Source organism: Mauremys mutica, unplaced genomic scaffold (genome assembly GCF_020497125.1).
Source record: "Mauremys mutica isolate MM-2020 ecotype Southern unplaced genomic scaffold, ASM2049712v1 000553F_np12_obj, whole genome shotgun sequence".
In the NCBI taxonomy this organism is placed as follows: Eukaryota; Metazoa; Chordata; order Testudines; family Geoemydidae; genus Mauremys; species Mauremys mutica.
The window spans coordinates 38,490-64,569 of record NW_025423002.1 but is presented as its reverse complement, the minus strand read 5'-3'; the positions used below and the strand labels follow the sequence as shown (position 1 = coordinate 64,569).

Below are 26,080 nucleotides of genomic sequence, written 5' to 3'. Positions count from 1 at the left end.
CCCCACTCCTCCTCCCTCCTGCCCCCCCCGCCCGCCCCTCTGCCTATCCCCACGCCTGCCCCCCACCCGCCCCTCTGCCCGCCTGCCCGTCCATCCCCACCCCTCCACCTGCCTGTTCTGCCCCACACCCATCCCTCAGCCCGTCCCCACGCCCGCCCCTCTGCCAGGGGGTGCCTGCGGGCTCGGCTCTGGGGAGGGCCAGGCAGTGCCAGGGGGGAGCTGCGGGCCCAGCTCAGTGGTGGACGGGTGGTGTTGGGGGGCTCTGGGGGGATGGGTGGTGCCAGGGGGTGCCCATGGGCCTGGTTCGGGCGGGACGGGTGGCGCCTGGGGGCTCGGCGGGGGGATGGGCAGTGCCGGGAGGTGCCCACGGGCCTGGCTTTGGGGCGGACGGGTGGTGTTGGGTGGATCTGGGGAGCCGGGCGGTGCTGGGGGGTGCTGGGGGGGGACGGGCGGCGCCGGGGGACTCTGGGGGGGGACGGGAGGTGGCAGGGGGCTCTTGGGGGACGGGTGGCGCCGGGGGATGCTGGGGGGCGCTGGGGGGGGCGGGCGGTGCCGGGGGGGCCCGCGGGCCCCGGTGCCGTCTCGGCTCAGCCGGCTGCTTTCTCTCCGGCGCAGTGAAAGTTCCCGCGCCCCGACCTGACCCTGGAGTTCCCCTGAAAATTCCCCGCCCGCCCGGGGGGGTCGGGCCAGCAGCGCCCCGCGGCGCCGGGGGGGCAGGAGGTGGGTCTGGGGGGCGGGTGGAGGGTTTGGCATCGCGGCGGGAGGAGGCCGGCGCCCATATAACCGGGGCCGGCGGGGGGGGGCCCACAAGCGACTGAGGAGCCCCGGAGCTCGGAGCCAGCGGCCATGGGGCCCCCCAAGGTGAGAGGGGGGCTGGGGAGGGGCTGAGCCGCTGGGGGGGAGGCTGGGGGGCGGGGGAAGGGGTGAGGAGACGGGTCGGGGGGCCAGGGTGGGACACGCGTACACCCAGCTCCACACAACCACACTGCCCCCCCCAGCGCTACACAACCACACTGACCCCCCCCAGCTCCACACAACCACACTGCCCCCCCCAGCTCCACACAACCACACTGCCCCCCCCAGCGCTACACAACCACACTGACCCCCCAGCGCTACACAACCACACTGCCCCCCCCAGCGCTACACAACCACACTGACCCCCCCCAGCTCCACACAACCACACTGCCCCCCCCAGCGCTACACAACCACACTGACCCCCCCAGCTCCACACAACCACACTGACCCCCCCACAGCTCCACACAACCACACAGATCCCCCCAGCTCCACACAACCACACTGACCCCCCAGCTCCACACAACCACACTGCCCCCCCCAGCGCTACACAACCACACTGCCCCCCCCAGCTCCACACAACCACACAGCCCCCCCCCAGCGCTACACAACCACACTGCCCCCCCAGCTCCACACAACCACTGTGCCCCCCCGAGCGCTACACAACCACACCGTCCCCCCCAGCTCCACAGATGCACAATGCCCCCCCACAGCTCCACACAACCACACTGACCCCCCCCGCGCTACACAACCACACTCCCCCCCCCAGCGCTACACAACCACACTGCCCCCCCAGCTCCACACAACCACACTGCCCCCCCCAGCTCTACACAACCACACTGCCCCCCCCAGCGCTACACAACCACACTGACCCCCCCAGCTCCACACAACCACACTGACCCCCCCCACAGCTCCACACAACCACACTGACCCCCCCAGCTCCACACAACCACACGGCCCCCCCACAGCGCTACACAACCACACTGACCCCCCCCGCTCCACACAACCACACTGACCCCCCCCAGCGCCACACAACCACACTGCCCCCCCACGCTCCACCCAATCACTCTGACCCCCCCACAGCTCCACACAACCACACTGACCCCCCCCTGCGACACACAACCACACTGCCCCCCCCAGCACTACACAACCACACTGCCCCCCCAGCTCCACACAACCACACTGCCCCCCCCAGTGCTACATAACCACACTGACCCCCCCACAGCACTACACAACCACACTGACCCCCCCAGCTCCACACAACCACACTGACCCCCCCCAGCGCCACACAACCACACTGACCCCCCACGCTCCACACAACCACACTGACCCCCCCACAGCTCCACACAACCACACTGACCCCCCCCAGCGCCACACAACCACACTGACCCCCCCAGCTCCACACAACCACCCTGACCCCCCCGAGCTCCACACAACCACACTGCCCCCCCACAGCGCTACACAACCACACTGACCCCCCCACCTCCACACACCCCCACTGATCCCCCCCAGCTCCACAAAACCACACTGACCCCCCACAGCGCTACACAACCACACTGACCCCCCCAGCTCCACACAACCACACTGCCCCCCCCAGCTCCACACAACCACACTGCCCCCCCCAGCGCTACACAACCACACTGACCCCCCCAGCTCCACACAACCACACTGACCTCCCCAGCTCCACACAACCACAGTGACCCCCCCCACAGCTCCACACAACCACACTGACCCCCCACAGCTCCACACAACCACACTGACCCCCCCAGCGCTACACAACCACACTGACTCCCCCCAGCTCCACACAACCACACTGCCCCCCAGCTCCACACAACCACACTGACCCCCCCAGCGCTACACAACCACACTGCCCCCCCATCTCCACTCAACCACACTGACCCCCCCATCTCCACTCAACCACACTGCCCCCCCCAGCTCCACACAACCACACTCACCCCCCCAGCTCCACTCAACCCCACTGACCCCCCCCAGCTCCACACAACCACACTGACCCCCCACAGCGCTACACAACCACACTGACCCCCCAGCTCCACACAACCACACTGACCCCCCCAGCTCCACACAACCACACTGACCCCCCCAGCACTACACAACCACACTGACCCCCCAGCGCTACACAACCACACTGCCCCCCCAGCGCTACACAACCACCCTGACCCCCCCCCCCGCTCTACACAACCACAATTTCCCCCCCCAGTTTTAAATAACCACACTGACCCCCCAGCTCCACACAACCACACTCACCCCCCCCAGCTCCACACAACCACACTGACCCCCCAGCTCCACACAACCACAGTCACCCCCCCAGCTCCACTCAACCACACTGCCCCCCCACAGCGCTACACAACCACACTGACACATGCACACACACTGCTAAGTGGTCACACGCAGAGACCAACACAACCACACTGACACTCACACACCGAGCGCTACACAACCACAGTGACACACAATCACACTCATAAACCTACACAACCACACTGACACCCCCCCAACTGCTACACAACCACAATGACACACACAGCGCTACACACTCACACTCAGAAACCTACACAACCACACTGACACACACACACCAAGCAATACACAATCGCATGCACAGCGCTACACGATCACACACGGACACCTACACAACCACACGCACACAGAGCACTAAACAATCATGCACAGAGTGCTACACAATCACACCCACCCACCACTACACAACCATACACCCCCCTGATACACAATCGGACACACCCCTGGTTTGCACACCCTCAGCCACACGGTTACACTCACAGCATCACAACCCCAGACACCAGCCTCCCGCACACACCCAGGGCTGGCCCGAGACAGGGGCTGGTAGCCAGCCCCACAGGCAACGGCTACGCACGAGCCCTCGCTGCCGGCGCGTGTCACACACACGCGTGTGCACACACACGCCTCACCCACGACGGGCCTGTACCTCTGACACACACACACCCCTCGCCAAACTGGGAGCCCGGACTCCTGGGTTCTCTTCCGGCTCTGGGAGGGGAGTAGGGGCTGGTGGGTCAGAACAGGGGGGGCTGGGAGCCCGGATTCCTGGGTTCTCTCCCGGCTCTAGGAGGGGAGTGGGGGCTGGTGGGTTAGTGCAGGGGGGGCTGGGAGCCAGGACTCCTGGGTTCTCTCCCGGCTCTGGGAGGGGAGTGGGGGCTGGTGGTTAGAGCAGGGGGGGCTGAGAGCCAGGACTCCTGGGTTCTCTCCCCGGCTCTGGGAGGAGTGAGGGCTGGTGGGTTAGTGCAGGGGGGGCTGGGAGCCAGGACTCCTGGGTTCTCTCCCGGTTCTGGGAGGGGAGTGGGGGCTGGTGGTTAGAGCAGGGGGGGCTGGGAGCCAGGATGCCTGGGTTCTCTCCCGGTTCTGGGAGGGGAGTGGGGGCTGGTGGTTAGAGCAGGGGGGGCTGGGAGCCAGGACTCCTGGGTTCTCTCCCGGTTCTGGGAGGGGAGTGGGGGCTGGTGGTTAGAGCAGGGGGGGCTGGGAGCCAGGATGCCTGGGTTCTCTCCCGGTTCTGGGAGGGGAGTGGGGGCTGGTGGTTAGAGCAGGGGGGGCTGGGAGCCAGGATGCCTGGGTTCTCTCCCGGTTCTGGGAGGGGAGTGGGGGCTGGTGGTTAGAGCAGGGGGGGCTGGGAGCCAGGATGCCTGGGTTCTCTCCCCGGCTCTGGGAGGGGAGTGAGGGCTGGTGGGTTAGTGCAGGGGGGGCTGGGAGCCTGGACTCCTGGGTTCTCTCCCTGCGCCATTAGCAACAAAGCCCCATGGCTCCTGCATGGCAGACACGCTGCGCCCGCCCCGGGCTTCCCAGCCGACCCCAGTCCCTCGGCCCCGCTCCCGAGCCCCCCGCGAAGCCGTGGCCCCCGGCGGGCGGGCGGGTGAGGGGTGTGCACCCGCGGGTGTCTCTCTCGTGCGCTCTGTGGTTTTCTTTCCCTCGCACACTGAGAGTTTTGCGGTAGCTTCTCGGTGCTGAGCAGCCTCGGGGGCTGGGGCGCCGAAAACCCCGACCGAGAAGCTGGTGTTATTTTCGAGCAAAGAAAAACCCCCCACAAAGGGCACGCGGGGCACGTCGCCCTGGCGCTCCGTTTCCACTGAGTCACCGGCACGTCGCACCCTCGGGGAGCGCGGCCGCCCCACGGCGCCCTATAAATCCCCAGCCGGGGGGCGGATTTCGCACTGCTCCCCTGCCAGCCGGGATGCCGAGGAGCGCCGAGCGGTGAGTGGGGTGCGACGGAGCGGGGGGGAGTCTGCCCCAGGGTCAATCCAGATTAACCCTTGATTTCAGTGGGGACAGGACTGGTTTCTGATCTCAGCTGCCCTGGGGTCAATCCAGAGTCACTCCTGATTGCACTAGGAGCAGGGCGGGATTCTGAGCCTAGCCCCCCCAGGGACAATTCAGAGTCACTCCTGACTGCAGTAGGAGCAGGGGTGGATTCTGAGCCTAGCCCCCCCAGGGACAATCCAGAGTCACTCCTGATTGCACTAGGAGCAGGGGTGGATTCAGAGCCAAGCCCCCCAGGGTCAATCCGGAGTCACTCCTGATTGCACTAGGAGCAGGGCGGGATTCTGAGCCTAGCCCCCCCAGGGACAATTCAGAGTCACTCCTGATTGCACTAGGAGCAGGGGTGGATTCAGAGCCAAGCCCCCCAGGGTCAATCCGGAGTCACTCCTGATTGCACTAGGAGCAGGGCGGGATTCAGAGCCAAGCCCCCCAGGGTCAATCCGGAGCCAAACAGCAGGATTTGAACAAGGCGACGCGCCCGCAAACCCAGCCCCGTGGATTGATCCCGTCTCGAACTCCCGGTTCCCACTCGGCTCCTCGGGCCGGGAGCCTGAATGTCACATTCACACCACAGGGGAGGGGACCCCGGCCGGGCTGAACCAGTCCCCTCCCGACACCTCTTTCCAATCCCCCTGTGGACGCCCACCAGGCTCCCCGCCAGGCCCAGCCCCTCACGCGGAACCGGCCCCCGGGCCCAGAAAACACCCAGGACAGAAAGTGCAGCCGCCGGAACCGGGGCGAAATACCCGGCTCAGGGGCTGGGGCCCAGGACGCCTGGGTTCGCTCCTGGCTCTGGGAGGGGAGTGGGGGCTGGTGGGTTAGAGCAGGGCGGGCTGGGAGCCAGGACTCCTGGGTTCTCTCCTGGCTCTGGGAGGGGAGTGGGGGCTGGTGGGTTAGAGCAGGGCGGGCTGGGAGCCAGGACTCCTGGGTTCTCTCCCGGCTCTGGGAGGGGAGTGGGGGCTGGTGGGTTAGAGCGGGGGGGCTGGGAGCCAGGACTCCTGGGTTCTCTCCCTGGCTCTGGGAGGGGAGCGGGGGCTGGTGAGTGAGAGCAGGGGGGGCTGGGAGCCAGGACTCCTGGGTTCTCTCCGGGCTCTGGGAGTGGAGTGGGGGCTGGTGGTTAGAGCAGGGGGGCTGGGGGCCAGGACTCCTGGGTTCTCTCCCAGGCTCTGGGAGGGGAGCGGGGGCTGGTGAGTGAGAGCAGGGGGGGCTGGGAGCCAGGACTCCTGGGTTCTCTCCCAGCTCTGGGAGGGGAGCGGGGTCTGGTGAGTGAGAGCAGGGGGGGCTGGGAGCCAGGACTCCTGGGTTCTCTCCCGGCTCTGGGAGGGGAGTGGGTGCTGGTGGGTGAGAGCAGGGGGGGCTGGGAGCCAGGACTCCTGGGTTCTCTCCCTGGCTCTGGGAGGGGAGGGGGGCTGGGAGCCAGGACTCCTGGGTTCTCTCCCGGCTCTGGGAGGGGAGGGGGGCTGGTGCTCAGAGCGTGGGGGTGGTCTGGGAGCCAGGACGCCTGGGTTCTCTGGGAGCGGAGTGGGGCCTGTAAGACCTGAGCTGGTTACTCGTGTGTGATATCTCCAGGCCCAGGGTGATTCGAGCTTTGGGGAGGGGGGTGAAATCCAGCCTCCCAGGCAGGGCTGCGCGGGGGGGCAAGTGGGGCCCCCACGAGAATACCGCATTGTGTAGCATTGCAACGCCCCCGGCCCCTGCTCCCTCGGGCCCGTGGGGCTGGGCTGGGGGCCTCCGTGCAGGCTGAGGCTGGGGGGGGCACCCCAGATTGATCCCCCGGCGCCACGGCCCACGCCGCTGACGTGCCGGGTTCCGTGACGTCTGGGAAGCGGGCGCCGCGGTGAGAAATCGGACGGGGGGGGCTGAACGGGACGTCACCCCGATTCTCGGAACCTGCCCCCGGCCCCGCCCCCGCTGCCGGGAAGCGGTCGAAGCGGCCCCTTGCCCTGTGGGGGGAGTGGGGCGGGGGGGCAGCCAGGACTCCTGGGTTCTGTCCCCAGCTCGGGGAGGGGAGGGGGGCTGGCGGTCAAGGTGTGGGGGGGAAATGGGGGGCGCTGGCTGGTTGCCCCCCAAGGAGGTGGGTGGCTGCTCACCCCCCCAACCCGGGCCGCCCATCCGGAGGGTGCGGCACGTGTCCAGGCCTGTTCACAATGCCATGTGAGCCCCGCTGGGCCGGCGTGGGAGGGGCCCAAGCACACAGGAAGTACATGCATGTCACGGGGGCCACACGTGTGCAAACCACAGGAGGGCTCCGTGTGCTGGGCGTGCGAGGCAGGCCACAGATCCCATCGGCCCACGCGTGTCACGAGGCTGCGCGGCCCTGGGCGGGCACGGGGGGGAGACACGGCTCCTACACAGTCACGCACGTGCCCCGGGCCGGGACGTCGCACGGATCAGACTCGCTGGATCACGGACACAGGTGGTGGCGCTGTCAGGAAAACCCCACAGCCGGACCCACAGGTCACTGCCCCCCGCGGGGGTCCCCGAGCCCCCCCACCCCCTCCATGCCTCTAACAAGCCCTCCCAGCCCCCAAAGTCTCCCTCTATCTCGCCCCACATCCGCCCCTCTGCCCCCTCTCCTGGATCCCCCGGCTCTGGCTCAGACCAGGCTGGCTAATGGAGGCCCGTTTCCCCCAGCCGGGGTCACTAATTAGCCCCACTGCTCGTCAGGGAGGCTGAGGGCTGCTAAGGTCCAGCTGGGCCCAGCGGCTCCCGGCCCCCGCGCGTGACACGGTTCAGCCCCACACACGCGTGTTCCCCGGGGGCCACACAGGACACGTCGTGTGGTTCGCACACGCAGCAGTGTGCATGCATGCTCACCGTGAAGCCACTCATCGCGTGTTGCACAGCTCCGCACGCCTGGTGACCCCCATGCCATGGGAAACCACTCCCACGCGTGTGCTCCCCGTGACAGGCATGCATCTCCTCCGTGCGTGTACGTGGGATGTGTTACACGGCTCACACGTGAGCAGTGTGACCAGTTGCACATGCGTGTGCTTCCTTGTAGCTTCTCCCACCCTCTCACCTGCCCTTTCTCCCCACAGCTTGCGCCAGGCCCCGATGCCCAGCCCCACGTCATCCCGAGTGCCCCATGGCAACAGCCCCGCTGGCCCGACTGGCGGGGCCCAGATCCGCCCCACGGTGCTCACCCACGGAACCAGCGCCCCCGCCAGGAAGCAGCAGGTGCGTCCCCACAGGGCTGGGGGAGGGGCACAGAGGGGGCAGCCGACCTCCCTAGACCCCAGGACTGACAGCCCCCCCCCTTTGCCTGCCCCACAGGTGCCACCATACCCCCTGGCGATGGGGGACCCCCAAACCACCCCCCACCTCCAGGCCCTGCTCCAGGACACCCAGCGCCAGGCACTGCTCATCCAACAGGTACCGGACGCCTGGGTTCTCTCCCCGGTGCTGGGAGGGGAGGGGGGGGCTGGGAACCCGGACGCCTGGGTTCTCCCCCCGGCTCTGGGAGTGGAGTGGGGTCTAGTGGTTAGAGCGGGGGGGAGGCTGGGAGCCCGGACGCCTGGGTTCTCTCCTCGGTGCTGGGAGGGGACGGGGGGCTGGTGGTAACAGCGGAGGGGGCTGGGAGCCCGGACTCCTGGCTTCTACCCCCCATTCACCCCTCACTTTCCTCCCCTTCCCAGATGTCTCCGGAGCCCAGCGCCCGCCCCTCCATCCTGCACCTCCAGCCCCCCGGCGTGCTGGTGCTGAGGTCCCACCACGGCTTGACACACGGTAACTGGGGGGGGCATGTAGGGTGCTGGGGGGGGTTCTGGCAGGGGGGTGCAGACAGGCCCAGTGCCCTGGTCCACCCCCCGTTTCTCCCCCTCCCCGTTCCAGGGATTAACATCACGGGCGTGGAGTGGATTCCGAGGGACCCGCCTGCCCCCCGCTCGCCAGACCGGTCCCCCCCACAGCGCTGCCCCAGCCCCGGGGACCACAGCGGCCAGACTGAGAGGTGAGTGCTGGGGCGGGGGGGCTGGGAGCCAGGACTCCTGGGTTCTCCCCGGCTTTGGGAGGGGAGTGGGGGCTGGTGGTTAGAGCAGGGGGGGCTGGGGGCCAGGACGCCTGGGTTCTCCTGGCAATGGGAGGGGAGTGGGGGCTGGTGGTTAGAGCAGGGGGGGCTGGGAGCCCGGACTCCTGGGTTCTCCCAGCTCTGGGAGGGGGGTGGGGGCTGGTGGGTCAGAGCAGTGGGGGCTGGGAGCCAGGACTCCTGGGTTCTCCCGGCTCTGGGAGGGGCTGGGGGCTGGTGGTTGTGTGGGGAGACACAGCTGAGCTGTTGATCTCGGCAGACGCCCCCGGCAGGACCCGCTCTGGGCACAGGACAGGGCAGCCCAGTGCCGGCGGCAGAGGGAGCTGGTCGAGCACCTGGAGGAGCAGGTGAGGGTCGGTCGGGGTGTGGTTGCCCCACAGGGCCTGGGGGGGACATCGCAGCTGCGCGCTGCCTCGGGGAGAGGAGGGTGGGGGGATAATTGGGGCCGGGGGGCACCAGCCTTGGATATCGGGGGGCTCCCCCCTCACAGGCATCTCCATGTGGGGGGCTGGGGATTAGGGCCTCGTGTCCCCGACAAATTCACAGCTCCAGCCCTGGAGGAGGGGGGTGGGCTCGAACCACTGGCCCAATGGCATCGCAGAGCATCATGGGAGGTGTCATCCTGGTGCCTCAGGGGAGTTGTAGTCCTGGTGCATTGTGGGAGTCGTAGTACAGGAGGATTCCCCCCACCCCCCCATTTCCTGCCCCCTCTCTCCCCCCCAGCTGGAGCGGGAGCGGCGGCGCCTGGGGGCCATGCAGGCCCAGCTGGCCACGACGGAGGCCCCGGACCGAGCCCTTGACCCAGTAAGAGCCGGGGGGGGGGGGGAAGATGGAGTGGGGGTGGGGCCTGAGGCCTTGGGGGCGGGGCCAGACATCGGGGCAGAGCTGAAGTTAGTGGGGGCAGGGCCAAAGGCCTGAGGACCCAGAGCATTCATGGGGGTGGGGCCTAAGGCCCAGGGGAGCAGGGGGTGCAATCCCTGGGGGGGGGGCGGGTCCAGAGTCCCCTCCCCCATCACTTACCTGCCCCTTCCCCCCCCAGGCAATGTCAGCGAAGGGCCAGCGCTGCGCCTCCCAACCCCCCACCCCCTCGGGCTGGGCCCGGGCTGGAGCCGCCCTCCCCGCCCAGAAGGGGGCGCTGCAGCCGCCACTGACCCCCCAGGCCCACCCCTATGTCAGCCACGGCGCCGGCATCTGCTCAGGTGAGCGGCTGGGAGCCAGGACTCCTGGGTTCCCCTGGGCTCTGGGAGGGGAGTGGGGGGCTGGGAGCCAGGACTCCTGGGTTCTCTCCCGGCTCTGGGAGGGGGCTGGAGGGTTAGAGCAGGGGGGCTGGGAGCCAGGACTCCTGGGTTCTCGCCCCGGCTCTGGGAGGGGAGTGGGGGCTGGGAGCCAGGACTCCTGGGTTCTCGCCCCGGCTCTGGGAGGGGAGCGGGGGCCAGTGTTGAGTGAGGGGTGAGCGCTCACCGGGGGAGGGGGTAACACAGGCTGGTGTGGGGGGGGCTATGCTGTGGGGGGGGCAGCAGCCCCGTGATTGACAGCTCTGTTCTCCCCCCCCAGACCTGGGCCCCACCTTGGAGTTTTATCGGTTCAGCAGGGCCCGGCCGCCCTTTACCTACGCGATGCTGATCCGCTGGGTGAGCACCGGGGGGGGGGCTGCCCTATTGTTCCCTTCCCCCCCTCATCATCCCCTCAACTCCCCTGCCTGGCCCCGAGGGGCCCCCCCAGCCCCAGAGGCCGAGGGGGGGTTACCCTCCCCCGAGCCCTGACCCCCCCTCCCCCGCAGGCCATTCTGGGATCCCCCCACCGCCAGCTGACGCTGAACGAGATTTATCAATGGTTCAGCCGCATGTTCGGCTACTTCCGCCACAACACGGCCACCTGGAAGGTGAGGGGCTGCGGGTTGGGAGTGAGGGGCACCGGCGGGGCTGGGGAGGGCGCGGGGCTGCGGGTCGGGAGTGAGGGGCACCAGTGGGGCTGGCGGGGGCTGCGGGTCAGGAGTGAGGGGCACCGGTGGGGCTGGCGGGGGCTGCGGGTTAGGAGTGAGGGGCACCGGCGGGGCTGGGGGGGGCAGGGAGTGAGGGGCACCGGCGGGGCTGGGGGGGGGCAGGGGCTGCGGGTCGGGAGTGAGGGGCACCAGAGGGGCTGGGGGGTGCAGGGAGTGAGGGGCACTGGCAGCGCTGCGGGGGGGTCGGGGCTGCAGGTCTGGAGAGAGGGGCACCGGCGGGGCTGGGGGGGCAGGGGCTGCGGGTCGGGAGTGAGGGGCACCGGCGGGGCTGGGGGGGCAGGGGCTGCGGGTCGGGAGTGAGGGGCACCGGCGGGGCTGGGGGGGGCTGGGGGTCGGGAGTGAGGGGTACCGGCGGGGCTGGGGGGGCAGGGAGTGAGGGGCACTGGCAGCGCTGGGGGGGGTAGGGGCTGCAGGTCAGGAGAGAGGGGCAGCAGCGGGGGGGCAGGGAGTGAGGGGCACCGGCAGAGCTGGGGGTGGGGGGCAGGGGCTGCGGGTCGGGAGTGAGGGGCACCGGCAGCGCTGGGGGGGGGAGTGAGGGGCACCGGCAGCGCTGGGGGGGGGCAGGGGCTGCGCGTCGGGAGTGAGGGGCACCGGCAGCGCAGGGGGGGGCTGGGGGCTGCGGGTCGGGAGTGAGGGGCACCGGCAGCGCAGGGGGGGAGCTGCAGGTCCCCTGACCCCCCTCCCCCCCCAGAACGCCGTGCGGCACAACCTGAGCCTGCACAAGTGCTTCGTGCGAGTGGAGCACGTGAAAGGCGCCGTGTGGACCGTGGACGAGGCCGAGTTCCAGAAGAAGCGGAACCAGCGACCCCCCCCGTACGGTGCCCTGGGGTGGGCGGGGCCTCCTGTTAGCCACGCCCAGGGACCAGCAGCTATTAGCCACGCCCCCAGGAGGATCCAGCAGGGGTGGGCGGGGCCTCCCGTTAGCCACGCCCCAGGAAGATCCAGCAGGGGTGGGCGGGGCCTCCCGTTAGCCACGCCCCAGGAAGATCCAGCAGGGGTGGGCGGGGCCTCCCATTAGCTACACCCAGGGACCTGAACCATTAGCCACGCCCCCTGGAGGGTCCAGCATGGATGGGTGGGGCCCCAGGCATTAACCACGCCCCCAGGGGTGAAGAGGGCGGGACCAAAATGTGGTAGCCACACCCCTTTCCCTCATCCCCTTTTGTTCCCCCCCCCCCAGGTACCTGGAGCTGAAGCACCTGCTGCCCCCCCTGCCCTTCGCGCCCCCCTCCCGCCCCAGCCGATGAGACACCCCCAGGGCACCTCCAGGGGCTGAGACCCCCCCCGTGAGCCCCCCCCCACTGGACACAGGAGCTGTCTGCAAAACCCAGGACTTTATTGGCCTCGTTCCAGCAGGGGAATGGGGGGGGGGGACGCTGCACCCCAGCCACAGCCGCCTTGGCGCCAGGCTGGGGGGGAATAAAGGGAGCAAACTCCAGTGCCCCGACTCAGCTGCTGCTTGGGGGGGGGGGCGGCTGCAGCAGCTGGCAGGGGAGAGAAGGGGGGTGGGGGTGGGGCAGTGGAGAATCGGGGGCCCCGCTGGGGGGGGGGCGTTATATGCAGCCGGCTCAGGGCTCCCGGCTCCGCCCCAGCAGCGCCGCGTTCTCCTGCCGCAGGGCCCGGTAGTCGCTCAGGATCCGCTCCAGGTTGGCCAAAGTCTTCTTGGTCCCCTCGCTCTCGATCTGGGGGGGGGGCACATTAACTCCTTCAGCGCTGGAGCCGGGAGGGCCCCGTGGCGCCCCCCAGCCTCCGGGCCCAACCCCCCAACTCTCACCTGCTCCTCCAGGTCCCGGGTCTCCCGCTGGATGGCGCCCGCGTCCTCGATCGTCTGGATCAGCTGGCTGCAGTTCTGGGGGGGGGGGGCAGCAGGACAGGGGTTAATGAGCCCCCCCGGCCGCTGGGCTGCCCCAGCCCCCCGGACTAGAGCAGCCCCACCCCCACCCCGGTCCCCTAGATCCACTCCTGGGTTTCTGGTACCCCCAGACCCCCCAGCCTCCGCGAGCTGCCCCCTACCCTGCCCCCCGGGGCACCCCCAGCCCTGCCCCCCCCAGCCTCCATGAACTACCCCCTACCCTGCCCCCCGGGGCACCCCCAGCCCTGCCCCCCCAGCCTCCACGAACTACCCCCTACCCTGCCCCCCGGGGCACCCCCAGCCCTGCCCCCCCAGCCTCCACGAACTGCCCCCTACCCTGCCCCCGGGGCACCCCCAGCCCTGCCCCCCCAGCCTCCGCGAGCTGCCCCCTACCCTGCCCCCCGGGGCACCCCCAGCCCTGCCCCCCAGGTCACCCCCAGCCCTGCCCCCCCCAGCCTCCGCGAGCTGCCCCCTACCCTGCCCCCCGGGCACCCCCCTCCCGGCCCCCCCCCGCCTCCGCGAGCTGCCCCCTACCCTGCCCCCCGGGGCACCCGCAGCCCTGCCCCCCCAGCCTCCGCGAACTGCCCCCCACCCTGCCCCCCGGGGCACCCCCAGCCCTGCCCCCCCCACACCCACCTCGTGAAGAGCTGCCAGGTATTTATAGGCTTTCCGGACCGACTCGTCCCGCTTGGCATCCTGGGGGGCAGAGACAAGGGGGGGGTCAGGAACCCTGCTCCTCCCCCACCTTACCGCCCCCCCCGACTGCCCCAGGCCAGCCCCCCCCGAGCCCCCCCAAGGGGCCCCTTTGGGAATCTCCCCACACCCCTCCCCCCCATACCCCCCAGGGGAGCGCCCCACCCAGCCCCTCCCCCAGGGCCCCCCCACCTTGAAGACCAGCTCGTCGGTGACAGCGAAGGTCCGGTCCAGCTTCCCGCTCAGGCCGTTGATCTCCTTCTGCAGGGCCCGGGTGTCCGACAGGATCTGGGGGGCCGGGGGAGAGATCTGCTACCGCTGCCGGGGGGGCCCCCCACACCCCGGCCCCCCCACGCTGGGGGAGGGGGGAGATCTGCTACCGCTGCCGGGGGGGCCCCCACACCCCGGCCCCCCCACGCTGGGGGAGGGGAGAGATCTGCTACCGCTGCCGGGGGGGCCCCCCCACGCTGGGGGAGGGGTTACCCGGGGATCACCGGGGGGACGACCCCCCCGTTACCTTGGTGATCTCCTCCTTCTGCTTGCGGATGTTGCCGACGATCTCGAGGATGCGCTGGGTGTAGGCTGCCCGCGACACGTCCTTGGGGAGCGACTCCAGCTCCGTCAGCTGGGGGGGCGGGGGGGGGGTCAGTGTCTGCCCCGCCCCCCCCAGGCCCCGCAGGGGGGGCCTCAATTCTCCAGGTGCTGCAGCCGGGGGATGTGCACAACCAGCGTGCAAAGGGCTCCCCCCACCCCCAGCCAGGCGTGCAAACCACACCTAGGCAGCCCCAGGCGGGCGTGCAAAGGGCCCCCACCCCCCAGCTGGGTGTGCAAACCACACCCAGCCCCAGGCAGGTGTGCAAAGGGCCCCCACCCCCAGCTGGGCGTGCAAACCACACCCAGCCAGCCCCAGGTGAGGGTGCAAAGGGCCCCCACCCCCCAGCTGGGCGTGCAAACCACACCCAGCCAGCCCCAGGCGGGCGTGCAAAGGGCTCCCCCCCCCCCCCCGCTGGGCGTGCAAACCACACCCAGCCAGCCCCAGGCGGGCGTGCAAAGGGCCCCCTCCCCCCAGCTGGGCGTGCAAACGACACCCAGCCAGCCCCAGGTGGGCGTGCAAAGGGCCCCCTCCCCCCAGCTGGGCGTGCAAATGACACCCGTCACTTCCCGGCCAGCCCCAGGTGGGTGTGCAAAGGGCCCCCACCCCCCAGCTGGGCGTGCAAACCACACCCAGCCAGCCGCCGGTGGGCGTGCAAAGGGCACATGCCCAGTTCCCCCCACCCCAGAGGCCCCGCCCCCGAGCCAGAGGCCCCGCCCCCGAGCCAGAGGCCCCGCCCACCAGCTGCCGGCACAGCTCCTCCTTGCGCTGGGCCTCGGTGGCCGCGCTCCGGCCGCGCTCGTGCAGGGCCTGGATCTCCGAGACGCGCCGGGTCGACTCCAGCTGGGGGGGGAGAACGGGGGGGGGGGGGTCAGCAGGGGAGGGGCCACCCCAGGGGGAGCCCCGCCCCCTCAGAGAAGCCCCGCCCCCAGGCTCACCTGGCGGGAGTGGCGAGCGGCCCGGAGGTGACGATACTGATCCACAAGCGGCCCCCGGCGCGTCTCCCACTGCGCGGCCAGGAGCACCAGGCGCTGGGCGCTGCCCTCCACCAGCAGCTGGGGGGCAGAGGGGTCAGCGCCCGCCCCGGCCCCCCAGCCCCCCCTCCGCCCCCCGTCCCGCAGCCCCCCAACGTCCCCCAGCCCCCCCCGTCCCGCAGCCCCCCCTCCGCCCCCCCACGTCCCCCACCCCCCCAACGTCCCACTGCGCCCGGCCCCCCACGTCCCCCAGCCCCCCAACGTCCCACTGCGCGGCCAGGAGCACCAGGCGCTGGGCGCTGCCCTCCACCAGCAGCTGGGGGGGCAGAGGGGTCAGCGCCCGCCCCGGCCCCCCGCGGCCCCCCTCCGCCCCCCGTCCCGCAGCCCCCCCTCCGCCCCCCAACGTCCCCCAGCCCCCGCTCCGCCCCCCCACGTCCCCCAGCCCCCCCTCCGCCCCCCCCGTCCCCCAGCCCCCCAACCTCCCACTGCGCCCCGCCCCCCACTTCCCCGAGCCCCCCAACGTCCCACTGCGCCCGGCCCCCCACGTCCCCCAGCCACCCTCCGTGCCAATGCGCCAGGCCCCCCACGTCCCCCAGCCCCCCCTCCGCCCCCAATGTCCCCCAGCCCCCCACCGTCCCACTGCGCCCGGCCCCCCACGTCCCCCAGCCCCCCAACGTCCCACTGCGCGGCCAGGTGCACCAGGCGCTGGGCGCTGCCCTCCACCAGCAGCTGGGGGGCAGAGGGGTCAGCGCCCGCCCCGGCCCCCCGCGGCCCCCCGTCCCGCAGCCCCACCACGTCCCCCAGCCCCCCCTCCGCCCCCCCACGTCCCCCAGCCCCCCTCCGCCCCCCCACATCCCCCAGCCCCCCCCCAACGTCCCGCAGCCCCCCCTCCACCCCCCCACGTCCCCCAGCCCCCCCTCCGCCCCCCCACGTCCCCCAGCCCCCCAACGTCCCACTGCGCGGCCAGGTGCACCAGGCGCTGGGCGCTGCTCTCCACCAGCCGCTGGGGGGCAGAGGGGTCAGCGCCCGCCCTGGCCCCCCCACATCCCCCCTCCGCCCCCCAACGTCCCCCAGCCCCCCATGTCCCCCCTCCTCCTGGCCCCCCAAACATCCCAGCTACCGTCCTCGCTGCCCATCCACCCTCCCAGGCCCCCCTCCAACCCCAGTGCCCCCCAGCATGCACCCCCGGCCCCCCCGGACCCCCCTCCCCAAGTCTGACCCCCCCCCGGTACCTGCAGCTTGGCCAGGTTGTTCTCAGCCTGGGGGAGCAGCTCCAGGGCCCGGCTCTTCACCTGCAGGGTCTCTTCGCGCCCCCCCAGAGCCAGCCGCTGCTGCCGCAGCCCCGCCTCCGCCTGGGGGCAGAGAGACCAGGGGAGCACGGGCCCCCCCCAACACCCCCGAGCCCCCCTCCGCCTGGGGGCAGAGAGACCAGGGGAGCACGGCACCCCCGGCACCCCGCCTGGGGGCAGAGAGATCAGGGGAGCACGGCCCCCCCGACACCCTCCAGCCCCCCCTCCGCCTGGGGGCAGAGAGATCAGGGGAGCACGGCCCCCCCCGAGCCCCCCCAGCTCCCCTCCGCCTGGGGGCAGAGAGACCAGGGGAGCACGGCCCCCCCCCCAACACCCCCGAGCCCCCCTCCGCCTGGGGGCAGAGAGACCAGGGGAGCACGGCCCCCCCCCAACACCCCCCAGTCCCCCCTCCGCCTTGGGGCAGAGAGACCAGGGGAGCACGGCCCCCCCCCAACACCCCCGAGCCCCCCTCCGCCTGGGGGCAGAGAGACCAGGGGAGCACGGCCCCCCCCCCCCAACACCCCCGAGCCCCCCTCCGCCTGGGGGCAGAGAGACCAGGGGAGCACGGGCCCCCCCCAACACCCCCCAGCCCCCCCTCCGCCTGGGGGCAGAGAGACCAGGGGAGCACGGCCCCCCCCCCGACCCCCCCGCCCCCCTCCGCCTGGGGGCAGAGAGATCAGGGGAGCACGGCCCCCCCCCCCCACACCCCCCACCCCCCACCGCCTGGGGGCAGAGAGACCAGGGGGGGACGGCCCCCCCCCCAACACCCCCGAGCCCCCCTCCGCCTGGGGGCAGAGAGACCAGGGGAGCACGGCCCCCCCCCCCAACACCCCCCAGCCCCCCTCCGCTTGGGGGCAGAGAGAACAGGTGAGCACGGGCCCCCCCCAACACCCCCCAGCCCCCCTCCGCCTGGGGGCAGAGAGACCAGGGGAGCACGGCCCCCCCCCCCGCCCCCCCCAGCCCCCCTCCGCCTGGGGGCAGAGAGATCAGGGGAGCTCGGCCCCCCCGACACCCCCGAGCCCCCCTCCGCCTGGGGGCAGAGAGACCAGGGGAGCACGGGCCCCCCCCCCCCCCCCCCAGCCCCCCTCCGCCTGGGGGCAGAGAGACCAGGGGAGCACGGCCCCCCCCCCGACACCCCCCAGCCCCCCTCCGCCTGGGGGCAGAGAGATCAGGGGAGCACGGCCCCCCCGACACCCCCGAGCCCCCCTCCACCTGGGGGCAGAGTGTCCCGGGGAGCACGGGCCCCCCCCACCCCCCCCCACCCCCCCTCCGCCTGGGGGCAGAGAGACCAGGGGAGCACGGCCCCCCCGACACCCCCCAGCCCCCCCCCGCCTGGGGGCAGAGATATCAGGGGAGCACGGCCCCCCCCCAACACCCCCGAGCCCCCCTCCGCCTGGGGGCAGAGAGACCAGGGGAGCACGGCCCCCCCCCCACATCCCCGAGCCCCGAGCCGCGGGGGGGCTGAGTTACCAGGTGAGCACGGCCCACCCAACACCCCCCCCCCCCCCCTCCGCCTGGGGGCAGAGAGACCAGGGGAGCACGGCCCCCCCGGCACCCCCCAGCCCCGCCTCCGCCTGGGGGCAGAGAGACCAGGGGAGCACGGCCCCCCCCCAACACCCCCCAGCCCCCCCTCCGCCTGGGGGCCGCGAGACCAGGCTAGCACGGCCCCCCCCCCAACACCCCCCAGCGACCCCTCCGCCTGGGGGTGGGGAGATCAGGGGAGCCCGGCCCCCCCCCGACACCCCCCAGCCCCCCCTCCGCCTGGGGGCAGAGAGATCAGGGGAGCACGGCCCCCCCGGCACCTCCCCCAGCCCCCCCTCCGCCTGGGGGCAGAGAGATCAGGGGAGCATGGCCCCCCCCCAGCCCCCCGAGCCCCCCCGCCGCCTGGGGGCAGAGAGTCCAGGGGAGCACGGCCCCCCCCGGCACCCCCCTCACCCTAGGCGGAGGTGGGGCAGAGAGATCGGGGTGCACGCCCCCCCCGGCACCCCCCTCACCCTAGGCGGAGGTGGGGCAGAGAGATCGGGGTGCACGCCCCCCCCGGCACCCCCCTCACCCTAGGCGGAGGTGGGGCAGAGAGATCGGGGTGCACACCCCCCCGGCACCCCCCTCACCCTAGGCGGAGGTGGGGCAGAGAGATCGGGGTGCACACCCCCCCGGCACCCCCCTCACCCTAGGCGGAGGTGGGGCAGAGAGATCGGGGTGCACACCCCCCCAGATTCAGCCCTGCCCCCCAGATGGAGAAACGCCCCCGGCTCTCACCTGGCTGAGGCTCAGCTCCAGGACCTTCACCTCCCCGCACACGGCGTCCATCTCGGCCTCCAGGCGCTGCAGCTCCCCCCGCAGGCCAGCCAGCTCCTCCTCCTGCCGCACCTGCACCTCCTGGGGAGGGGAGAAGGGGGGTCTCTAGGCCAGCATGGGGGGCACCCTGGGAACAGCCCCCCCACCAGCTGGCTGAGTCCTGCCAGGGACCAGCAGGGGGCAGGGGAGGAGAACCCGCCATCATTAGGCTCCAGGGTTAACGGCCAAGCCAGGCGGGAGCTCTGATTTCCCAGCTGTGTTGGGGTTCCCCCAGAGCACCATCCTGCACCCTGTATCATGGTCCCCTGTCCCCCAACTGCTGAGTGCCCCCCTCCCCTGCCCTTTATGGGGGTCCCCCTCCCTCCAGCTAGCGCCCCCGTGATGTTGCAGTCTCAGGGGTTTGCGCATCGGCCGGCTAAACCCGGGGCTGCAAGTTCAATCCTTGGGGGGCACTTAGGGGTCTGGGGCGTGGCCCTGCTTTGAGCCGGGGGTTGGACTAGATCCCTCCCAAGGCCCCTTCCCACCCTGGGAGTCTCTGAGCCAGCGAACGAGGGAATACGAGGTGACTGGCACGTGCTCCATGGAAAAGCTCCCTCGTAAGGCGGCGTTAGGAAGCTCATCAGCTGGGGGGAGTCGTCGCGCGTGTAAACGTGGCGCTCGGGGTCTGAGGTAGAACTCGGGGCCCGGTGCAATGGTGCGAGGGGGGGTCGCGTGTGTAAACGTGGTGCTCGTGCTCGGGGCCCGGTGCAATGGTGCGAGGGGGGGTCGCGCGTGTAAACGTGGCGCTAGAGCTCGGGGCCCGGTACAATGGTGCGAGGGGGGGTCGCCCGTGTAAACGTGGCGCTCGTGCTCGGGGCCCGGTGCAATGGTGCGAGGGGGGGTCGCCCGTGTAAACGTGGCGCTCGTGCTCGGGGCCCGGTGCAATGGTGCGAGGGGGGGTCGCGCGTGTAAACGTGGCGCTCGTGCTCGGGGCCCAGTGCAATGGTGCGAGGGGGGGTCGTGCGTGTAAACGTGGCGCTCGTGCTCGGGGCCCGGTGCAATGGTGCGAGGGGGGGGACGCGCGTGTAAACGTGGCGCTCGTGCTCGGGGCCCGGTGCAATGGTGCGAGGGGGGGTCGCGCGTGTAAACGTGGCGCTCGGGGTCTGAGGAAGAACTCGGGGCCCGGTGCAATGGTGCGCGGGGGGGTCGCGCGTGTAAACGTGGCGCTCGTGCTCGGGGCCCGGTGCAATGGTGCGAGGGGGGGTCGCGCGTGTAAACGTGGCGCTCGTGCTCGGGGCCCGGTGCAGTGGTGCGAGGGGGGGGTCGCGCGTGTAAACGTGGCGCTCGTGCTCAGGGCCCGGTGCAGTGGTGCGAGGGGGGGCCAGGAACAGGCCGTTAAGCAGGACAATCGGCTGGGGCCGGGGCTGGCGCTGTTTGCAGGCAGGTCCCCCGGGAGTCAGGCCGGGGGGGCTCCCAGGACATGTGACCTGTCCCCTGGCCTGGGGCTTTTCCGGGGGGGGGGGGGGGGGTGGGGATACCCGGCGTGGGCCAGAGCTGCGGGGGGGGGACAGAACAAGGGGGGGGACCCCCAGGTGCCCCCGAGCTGGGCCAAGGGCTCTCCCGGGGGGGCGGGGGGGGGTCTCTGGATTCAGGTCGAGGCGACAGCGCCAGGCGACTCCCCCGGTCGCGTCTGTTCCTACCCGGGGGGGGGCAGGGGGGGATTTAATACAATCGCTTGTTACTGATTAACGACCCCGGTGTGTGTTAGTACCGGGGGGGGGGAGCAGCCGGGCAACCCCCCCGTGTGTTATGGGGGGCACAGTCCCTGAGCTCTCCGCAGGGCAAACCGCGTTTCTGGGGGGTCAGACCCCCGGGGGCTAAGGGCAGGACCCCCCCCGTGAGCTGCTTTCGGTTCGGGGGGGGCTGTGGGGCGCGGGGGTCAGAGCGGGGGCTGGGCGGGCGCAGCCGGCGGCTCTGGCTCAGCAGGACGGGGGGGGGGGGGCAGAGGTGGGTTCTGGGTCCAACCCGTCACCCCCCCCGCCCCGAATTGCCCCCCCCCCCGCTACCTGCTCCGAGGTCTTGGAGGACGCGAGAGGTTCCAGCGCCGCCTGCATCTGCCCCACGAGCTCCTGGGGGGCACAAGGGGGGCAGTCACGGGGGGCCTCCCCTCAATCCCCCCATCCCCCCCAGCCACCCCCTCCCCCCAAGTCTCCCCCAACCTCCTGGGTAGCCCCTAAGCCCCCCTCCAGCCCCCATAATCCCCCATCCACACCCAAAGTCTGCCCAGGTACCCCGACTTCTGAGCCCCTCCCCAGCCCCCCAGCGCTGCCCCCCAGCCCCCGGTACCTGTTCATGTGCCAGGCGCGGGGCGTGGCTGAAGCGGGACCCCTTGGCCAGGGGCCCCCGGCGCCCCCCGCGCTCAGCAGCTCTGCCAGGTCCGGTGCCCCTGGCTGGGGGGGGCCGGCGGTGCCGTGGGGGGGGGCGGCCAGACGCAGCTGGTCCAGCAGGCGCCGCCGGAGCCGCTGACGCTTCCACTGCACGTACTCCTGGGGGGGGGAGGGGGGGTCAGTGCAACTTGGGAACCCCCCCGGGCATGTGTTCCTGGGGGCCAGGAGACCCCAAACATCCAGCCCCCCCCGGCCCCTCTCACCTTGGGGGGCAGGCGAGACGCCAGCCCCTGGCTCTGCCAGTCGGCCTCCCAGTCGTGCTGCGCCCCCAGGTCGCCCGCGTGTCGCTCCAGCAGGGAGGGGGCCCCAGCGCCCGGCCGGGGGGGCTGGGCCGGCACCGGGGGCAGGAACCCCCCGAAAAACTCCCGGCGCTCTGGGGGGGGCAGACATGGAGGTCAGAGCCCGGCCCCTGCCCCAGAGCCCTGCCCCCACCTCCAGCCTGACCCCGCCCTGCTCCCACCCACGCCCCCCTGTGCCCCCAATCCAGCCCCCCAGGACCCCTCCCCCCAGCCACACCCCCCTGTGCCCCCAATCCAGCCCCTCAGGACCCCTCCCCCCAGCCTCACCCCCCTGTGCCCCCAATCCAGCCCCCCAGGACCCCTCCCCCCAGCCACACCCCCTGTGCCCCCAATCCAGCCCCCCAGGACCCCTCCCCCCAGCCAACCCGGACTCCATCCACACCCCCTGCCACGACCCCCCACAGCTCCCACCCACACCCCCAATCCAGCCCCCCAGGACCCCTCCCCCCAGCCAACCCAGACTCCATCCACACCCCCTGCCTTGACCCCCCCCAGCTCCCACCCACACCCCCCTGTGCCCCCAATCCAGCCCCCCAGAACCCCTCCCCCCAGCCAACCCGGACTCCATCCACACCCCCTGCCTCGACCCCCCCCAGCTCCCACCCACACCCCCCTGTGCCCCCAATCCAGCCCCCCAGAACCCCTCCCCCCAGCCAACCCGGACTCCATCCACACCCCCTGCCTCGACCCCCCTCCCCGACTCCCACCCACGCCCCCTCCACCCCTCTGTGCCCCAATCCTGTCCCCCCCAGACCCCTGGAGCTCAGATCCAGCCCCCCCGGCCCCATCACCTACCAACCGGCCCCGAATCGCGGGGCAGGACCAAGGGGTGGGCGTGAAAGGGTTTCAGCAGGCAGGTGCCCTGCGGGGAGAAAACCAAGGCCGTTAGCCTGGGGAACTGCCTGCCACAGGACCCGTCTGAGATAGGCAAGGGGGGCGCTGCCAGGGGACACCTGGGGGGTGAAGCCCAGCGGGGGGGGGGCAGGGCAATGCTGGAAAACAGGACGCCCCGCCCCGCCCACAGAACCACGTCTGCTCAGCTCTGCACCGGGTTCGGGGGGACCCCAGCAGCGGGGCAGGTTCAAATGCCCCGAAATCCAACCAGCGCCTTCAGGGAGATCGGCACCGGGCTTGAGCTGCTCAACGGCGCCGGCGCCGCCATCCTCTCGACCGGTCCCCACCCGGCTTCTCCGACGGTCCCGGGTTAACCCGAAGGAAGGTTTGTAGTAACGGAATTCGAACCCGAGACCTTCGATTATTCACCCACCTCGTGTTACGTGAAACGTGTCGAGTTTTGTGAGACATTCGTTACCAGCTCCGCGTTCCCTATTTCACCAGACACTGACTGACTGCCGGGCGCTCGGTGACCAGAGCCAACGTTATACTGACTCGCGCATCGAGCCCGGAGCGCGTTTACCCAACGCTGGTTAAGGATCCGCTCGCTGGGGGACGCAAGGCTGAGAGATGCGGTACCCGAATGATAACGACTCACAGCTCGTTAAACGCACGAGAGCGGAGAAGCGTCCCAGGTACAACACTCAGGCCGTTACGGCAGGTTGAACAGTCCCAGAGACATTCCGCATTATATTGACTCCAGGACACGACGGGAGAACGTCAGTCGTTCATTGGGGTACAATTGTGCATGTTCAGTACCCCGGCCGGGACGCCGGGGTAGATGGGCCCGTGGGCTGGACACGTGGGTCTGAACGGGGGGGGGGGGGACCCACCTGCAGCCGCTGTAGCCGTGGGGTGCGGCAGGCGGGGGGCACCCAGGGCGTCCCCAGCTGCTCCTTGATCTTCGCCGCGATGGCGCGGAGTAGCCCGGCCGACTTCCCTGCAAGGGGAGCAAAGGTCACGGCCGCCACCGCCCCCCGGATTCCCCGCCCATGGCTCCTGCCTCCCACCCATAAATCCCCACCGCCCCCCACCATGGGGTCACCCCTCCGATCCGCCCCCCCGACACACCACGAGCCCCGCAGCATGGCCCCTCCCCGCGCCCCCCCGGTACCGGCCGGCTGCCTGGCGTCCTCAGCGTCGTCCCTGGGCAGCTTCTCCACAAGGAACAGCAGGAGGCGCCGGATCTCGGGCTCGCTGCTGTACAGGAAAGTCTGGTACCCGACCTCTCCCTGGTAGCCCAGCTCCTGGGGGGGAGGGGGGGAGCGTCAGGACTCCTGGGTTCTCTCCCCAGCTCTGGGTGGGGAGTGGGGGCTGGTGGTTAGAACCGGGTGGGAGGCTGGGATCCCGGACTCCTGGGTCCTCTCCCTGGCTCTGGGAGGGGAGCAGGAGCTGGTGGTTAGAGGATGGAGGGCTGGGAGCCAGGACTCCTGGGTTCTCTCCCCAGCTCTGGGAGGGGAGTGGGGTCTAGTGGTTAGAGCGGGGGGGGGGGGCTGGGAGCCCGGACTCCTGGGTCTCTCACCTGGCAGGCCTGGGCCAGGCTGGTGCCGATGCGGAACCGGGCCGACATGCCAGGGGGCAGCACGTGGCCGAGGCTGGTGCCCAGCGACGGGTGAATGACGCGGAGGCATCGCACCACCGACTCCACGATCAGCTCCGTGGTGAACTCCCGCAGGCTCTGCACCTCCTCGGGGACCTGCCTGTGGGGAGCCGCCGTCAGACAGCCCCCCCGGCGGGCAGGGACCCGGCGCCAGGGTGCAGCCACCTCTGGGGCGCGGCAGCCAGGAAACAGCCGCACAGAACGCCGCAGAGGGACGGCTCGCCCAGCACTGAAATTCGACTAGCGCTGATGGGCGGGGAAAGCGCCCCCTGCCGAGCCCCCCGCCCTGCTCCCTGCCCCACGGCACCCCCCAGCCCCGAGCGCCAGGGGAGAGCCCCCCACTGAGCCCTCACCCTGCTCCCTGCCCCACGGCACCCCCCAGCCCCGAGCGCCAGGGGAGAGCCCCCCACTGAGCCCCCACCCTGCTCCCTGCCCCACGGCACCCCCCAGCCCTGAGCGCCAGGGGAGAGCCCCCCACTGAGCCCCCACCCTGCTCCCTGCCCCACGGCACCCCCCAGCCCCGAGCGCCAGGGGAGAGCCCCCCACCGAGCCCCCCCCCTGCTCCCTGCCCCACGGCACCCCCCAGCCCCGAGCGCCAAGGGAGAGCCCCCCACTGAGCCCCCCCCTGCTCCCTGCCCCACGGCACCCCCCACCCCCAGCCCCCCAGCAAGGGGCGGGGCTTACGTTCCGGAGAGGCGGAGCGAGTGGATGAGGATCTTGTCCACCTCGTCCATGGTGGCGGGAGGGGCCCCAGGCAGCGACCCCTGTGGGGGGGGAGAGAGCAGGATTCGCACCCGGACCCGGGGCTCACAGCTGGGCTCAGGGGCTCCAGCCCCCCCGCGGGAAGGGGGGCAGAGGGAGGTGGGGGGTCCCGGGGGGGCAGAGGGAGGGGGAGTCCCGGAGAGGCAGAGGGAGGTGGGGGGTCCCGGGGGGGCTGGTTCACACTCACAGGTTCCCTCTTTGCGCTTCTGCGGCCACGGAGTCACAGGACGCGCTGCAAGGGCCGCTGGGAATTGTAGTCTAGCCCCGCCCCCAGCCCGGTGCATGCTGGGATTTGTAGTCCAGCCCCCACTTCCCTCGCCCAGTGCATGCTGGGAGCCCTGATTTGTAGTCCAGCCCCCACTTCCCTAGCCCGGTGCATGCTGGGATTTGTAGTCCAGCCCCACTTCCCTAGCCCGTTGCATGCTGGGATTTGTAGTCCAGTCCCCACGTCCCTCGCCCGGTGCATGCTGGGATTTGTAGTCCAGCCCCACTTCCCCAGCCCGTTGCATGCTGGGATTTGTAGTCCAGCCCCACTTCCCTAGCCCACTGCATGCTGGGATTTGTAGTCCTAGTTCCTGCCATGGCTGCTTAGTGACCTCTTGGCCCGGACCCCGGGCCCAGAGCGGGAGCGCCTGGCGCGGGCTGAGTGCCTGGTCCTGGGTGCGAATTCTCCGGACACCGTGGAGCCGTGGGGCCGGCTCGGCCTGACTGACCCCTGGGCGCAGCTGGAATGGGAGGCTTGGGAGCTGGAGGCCCCGGGCGACTCGCCCCAGGGGACCCGACGTCCCGTCCTGCACCCGGCTTCTTTGCACCCACTTCTTCCGGGCCCCGGGGGAAAGGGGGCGCCGAGACCCCCCCAACGTTCAACCTTCGGCCTGACTCCCGCTCCTGGGCGCTCCTGGGCTCCCCCATCAATTGAGAGGAGGCGGCTGGGGTTCGGGGTCCAGCCCCACTTGTCCCAGGGCTGCCACAGGACCAGTTCTTCCGGGGGGGGGGGGGGATTGAGGCTCCCACAATGCACTGGGGCCAGCAAGAATCTTGGAGTGTGGGGGGGTCTCCACTGAAGCTCCCAGAATGCACTGGGGCTAGGGTTACCAGATGTCCCAATTTTATAGGGACAGTCCCAACATTTGGGGCTTTTTCTTATATAGGCGCCTGTTACCCCCCCACCCCCTGTGATGGAGCAGGGACTGTCTGTGTGGGGGAGGGGAGAGCCAGGAATTTTAGGTAGGAAGCAGGTATTCAGACTGTGAGAGTCGCTAGGCCTGGGGG

At 71.2% G+C, this 26,080-nt stretch overlaps 2 protein-coding genes across 6 annotated transcripts; one reads left to right on the top strand and one right to left on the bottom strand.

Moving 5' to 3' along the window:
• The first annotated feature begins 587 nt into the window (after nucleotides 1-587).
• On the top strand, nucleotides 588-12,539 carry LOC123357403 (forkhead box protein P3-like). Of its 5 annotated transcripts, none has more exons than XM_045000639.1 (13): nucleotides 588-861; nucleotides 4,778-5,034; nucleotides 8,142-8,280; nucleotides 8,377-8,475; nucleotides 8,739-8,829; nucleotides 8,935-9,052; nucleotides 9,387-9,474; nucleotides 9,851-9,931; nucleotides 10,167-10,326; nucleotides 10,682-10,758; nucleotides 10,908-11,009; nucleotides 11,821-11,942; nucleotides 12,310-12,539. In XM_045000639.1, the coding sequence occupies exons 1-13, from the start codon at nucleotides 847-849 to the stop codon at nucleotides 12,374-12,376; spliced, it is 1,416 nt and encodes a 471-aa protein (XP_044856574.1). In that variant the 5' UTR covers nucleotides 588-846; the 3' UTR covers nucleotides 12,377-12,539. The 5 variants fall into 5 exon arrangements, with proteins under 5 accessions (XP_044856574.1, XP_044856572.1, XP_044856576.1 ...); XM_045000637.1 differs by having other exon boundaries at nucleotides 11,821-12,030; XM_045000641.1 differs by lacking the exon at nucleotides 4,778-5,034 and having other exon boundaries at nucleotides 11,821-12,030.
• LOC123357389 (coiled-coil domain-containing protein 22-like) lies at nucleotides 12,478-25,101 on the bottom strand. Its single transcript, XM_045000617.1, has 19 exons — nucleotides 24,996-25,101; nucleotides 24,731-24,810; nucleotides 23,969-24,146; nucleotides 23,561-23,693; nucleotides 23,280-23,386; nucleotides 22,348-22,414; nucleotides 21,457-21,626; nucleotides 21,153-21,352; nucleotides 20,873-20,935; nucleotides 19,634-20,360; nucleotides 18,789-18,908; nucleotides 16,473-16,592; nucleotides 15,205-15,321; nucleotides 15,008-15,109; nucleotides 14,192-14,299; nucleotides 13,867-13,962; nucleotides 13,618-13,677; nucleotides 12,904-12,978; nucleotides 12,478-12,811 (listed from the first exon to the last, which is right to left on the bottom strand). The coding sequence occupies exons 2-19, from the start codon at nucleotides 24,778-24,780 to the stop codon at nucleotides 12,698-12,700; spliced, it is 2,607 nt and encodes an 868-aa protein (XP_044856552.1). The 5' UTR covers nucleotides 24,781-24,810; nucleotides 24,996-25,101; the 3' UTR covers nucleotides 12,478-12,697.
• Nucleotides 25,102-26,080: the final 979 nt, after the last annotated feature.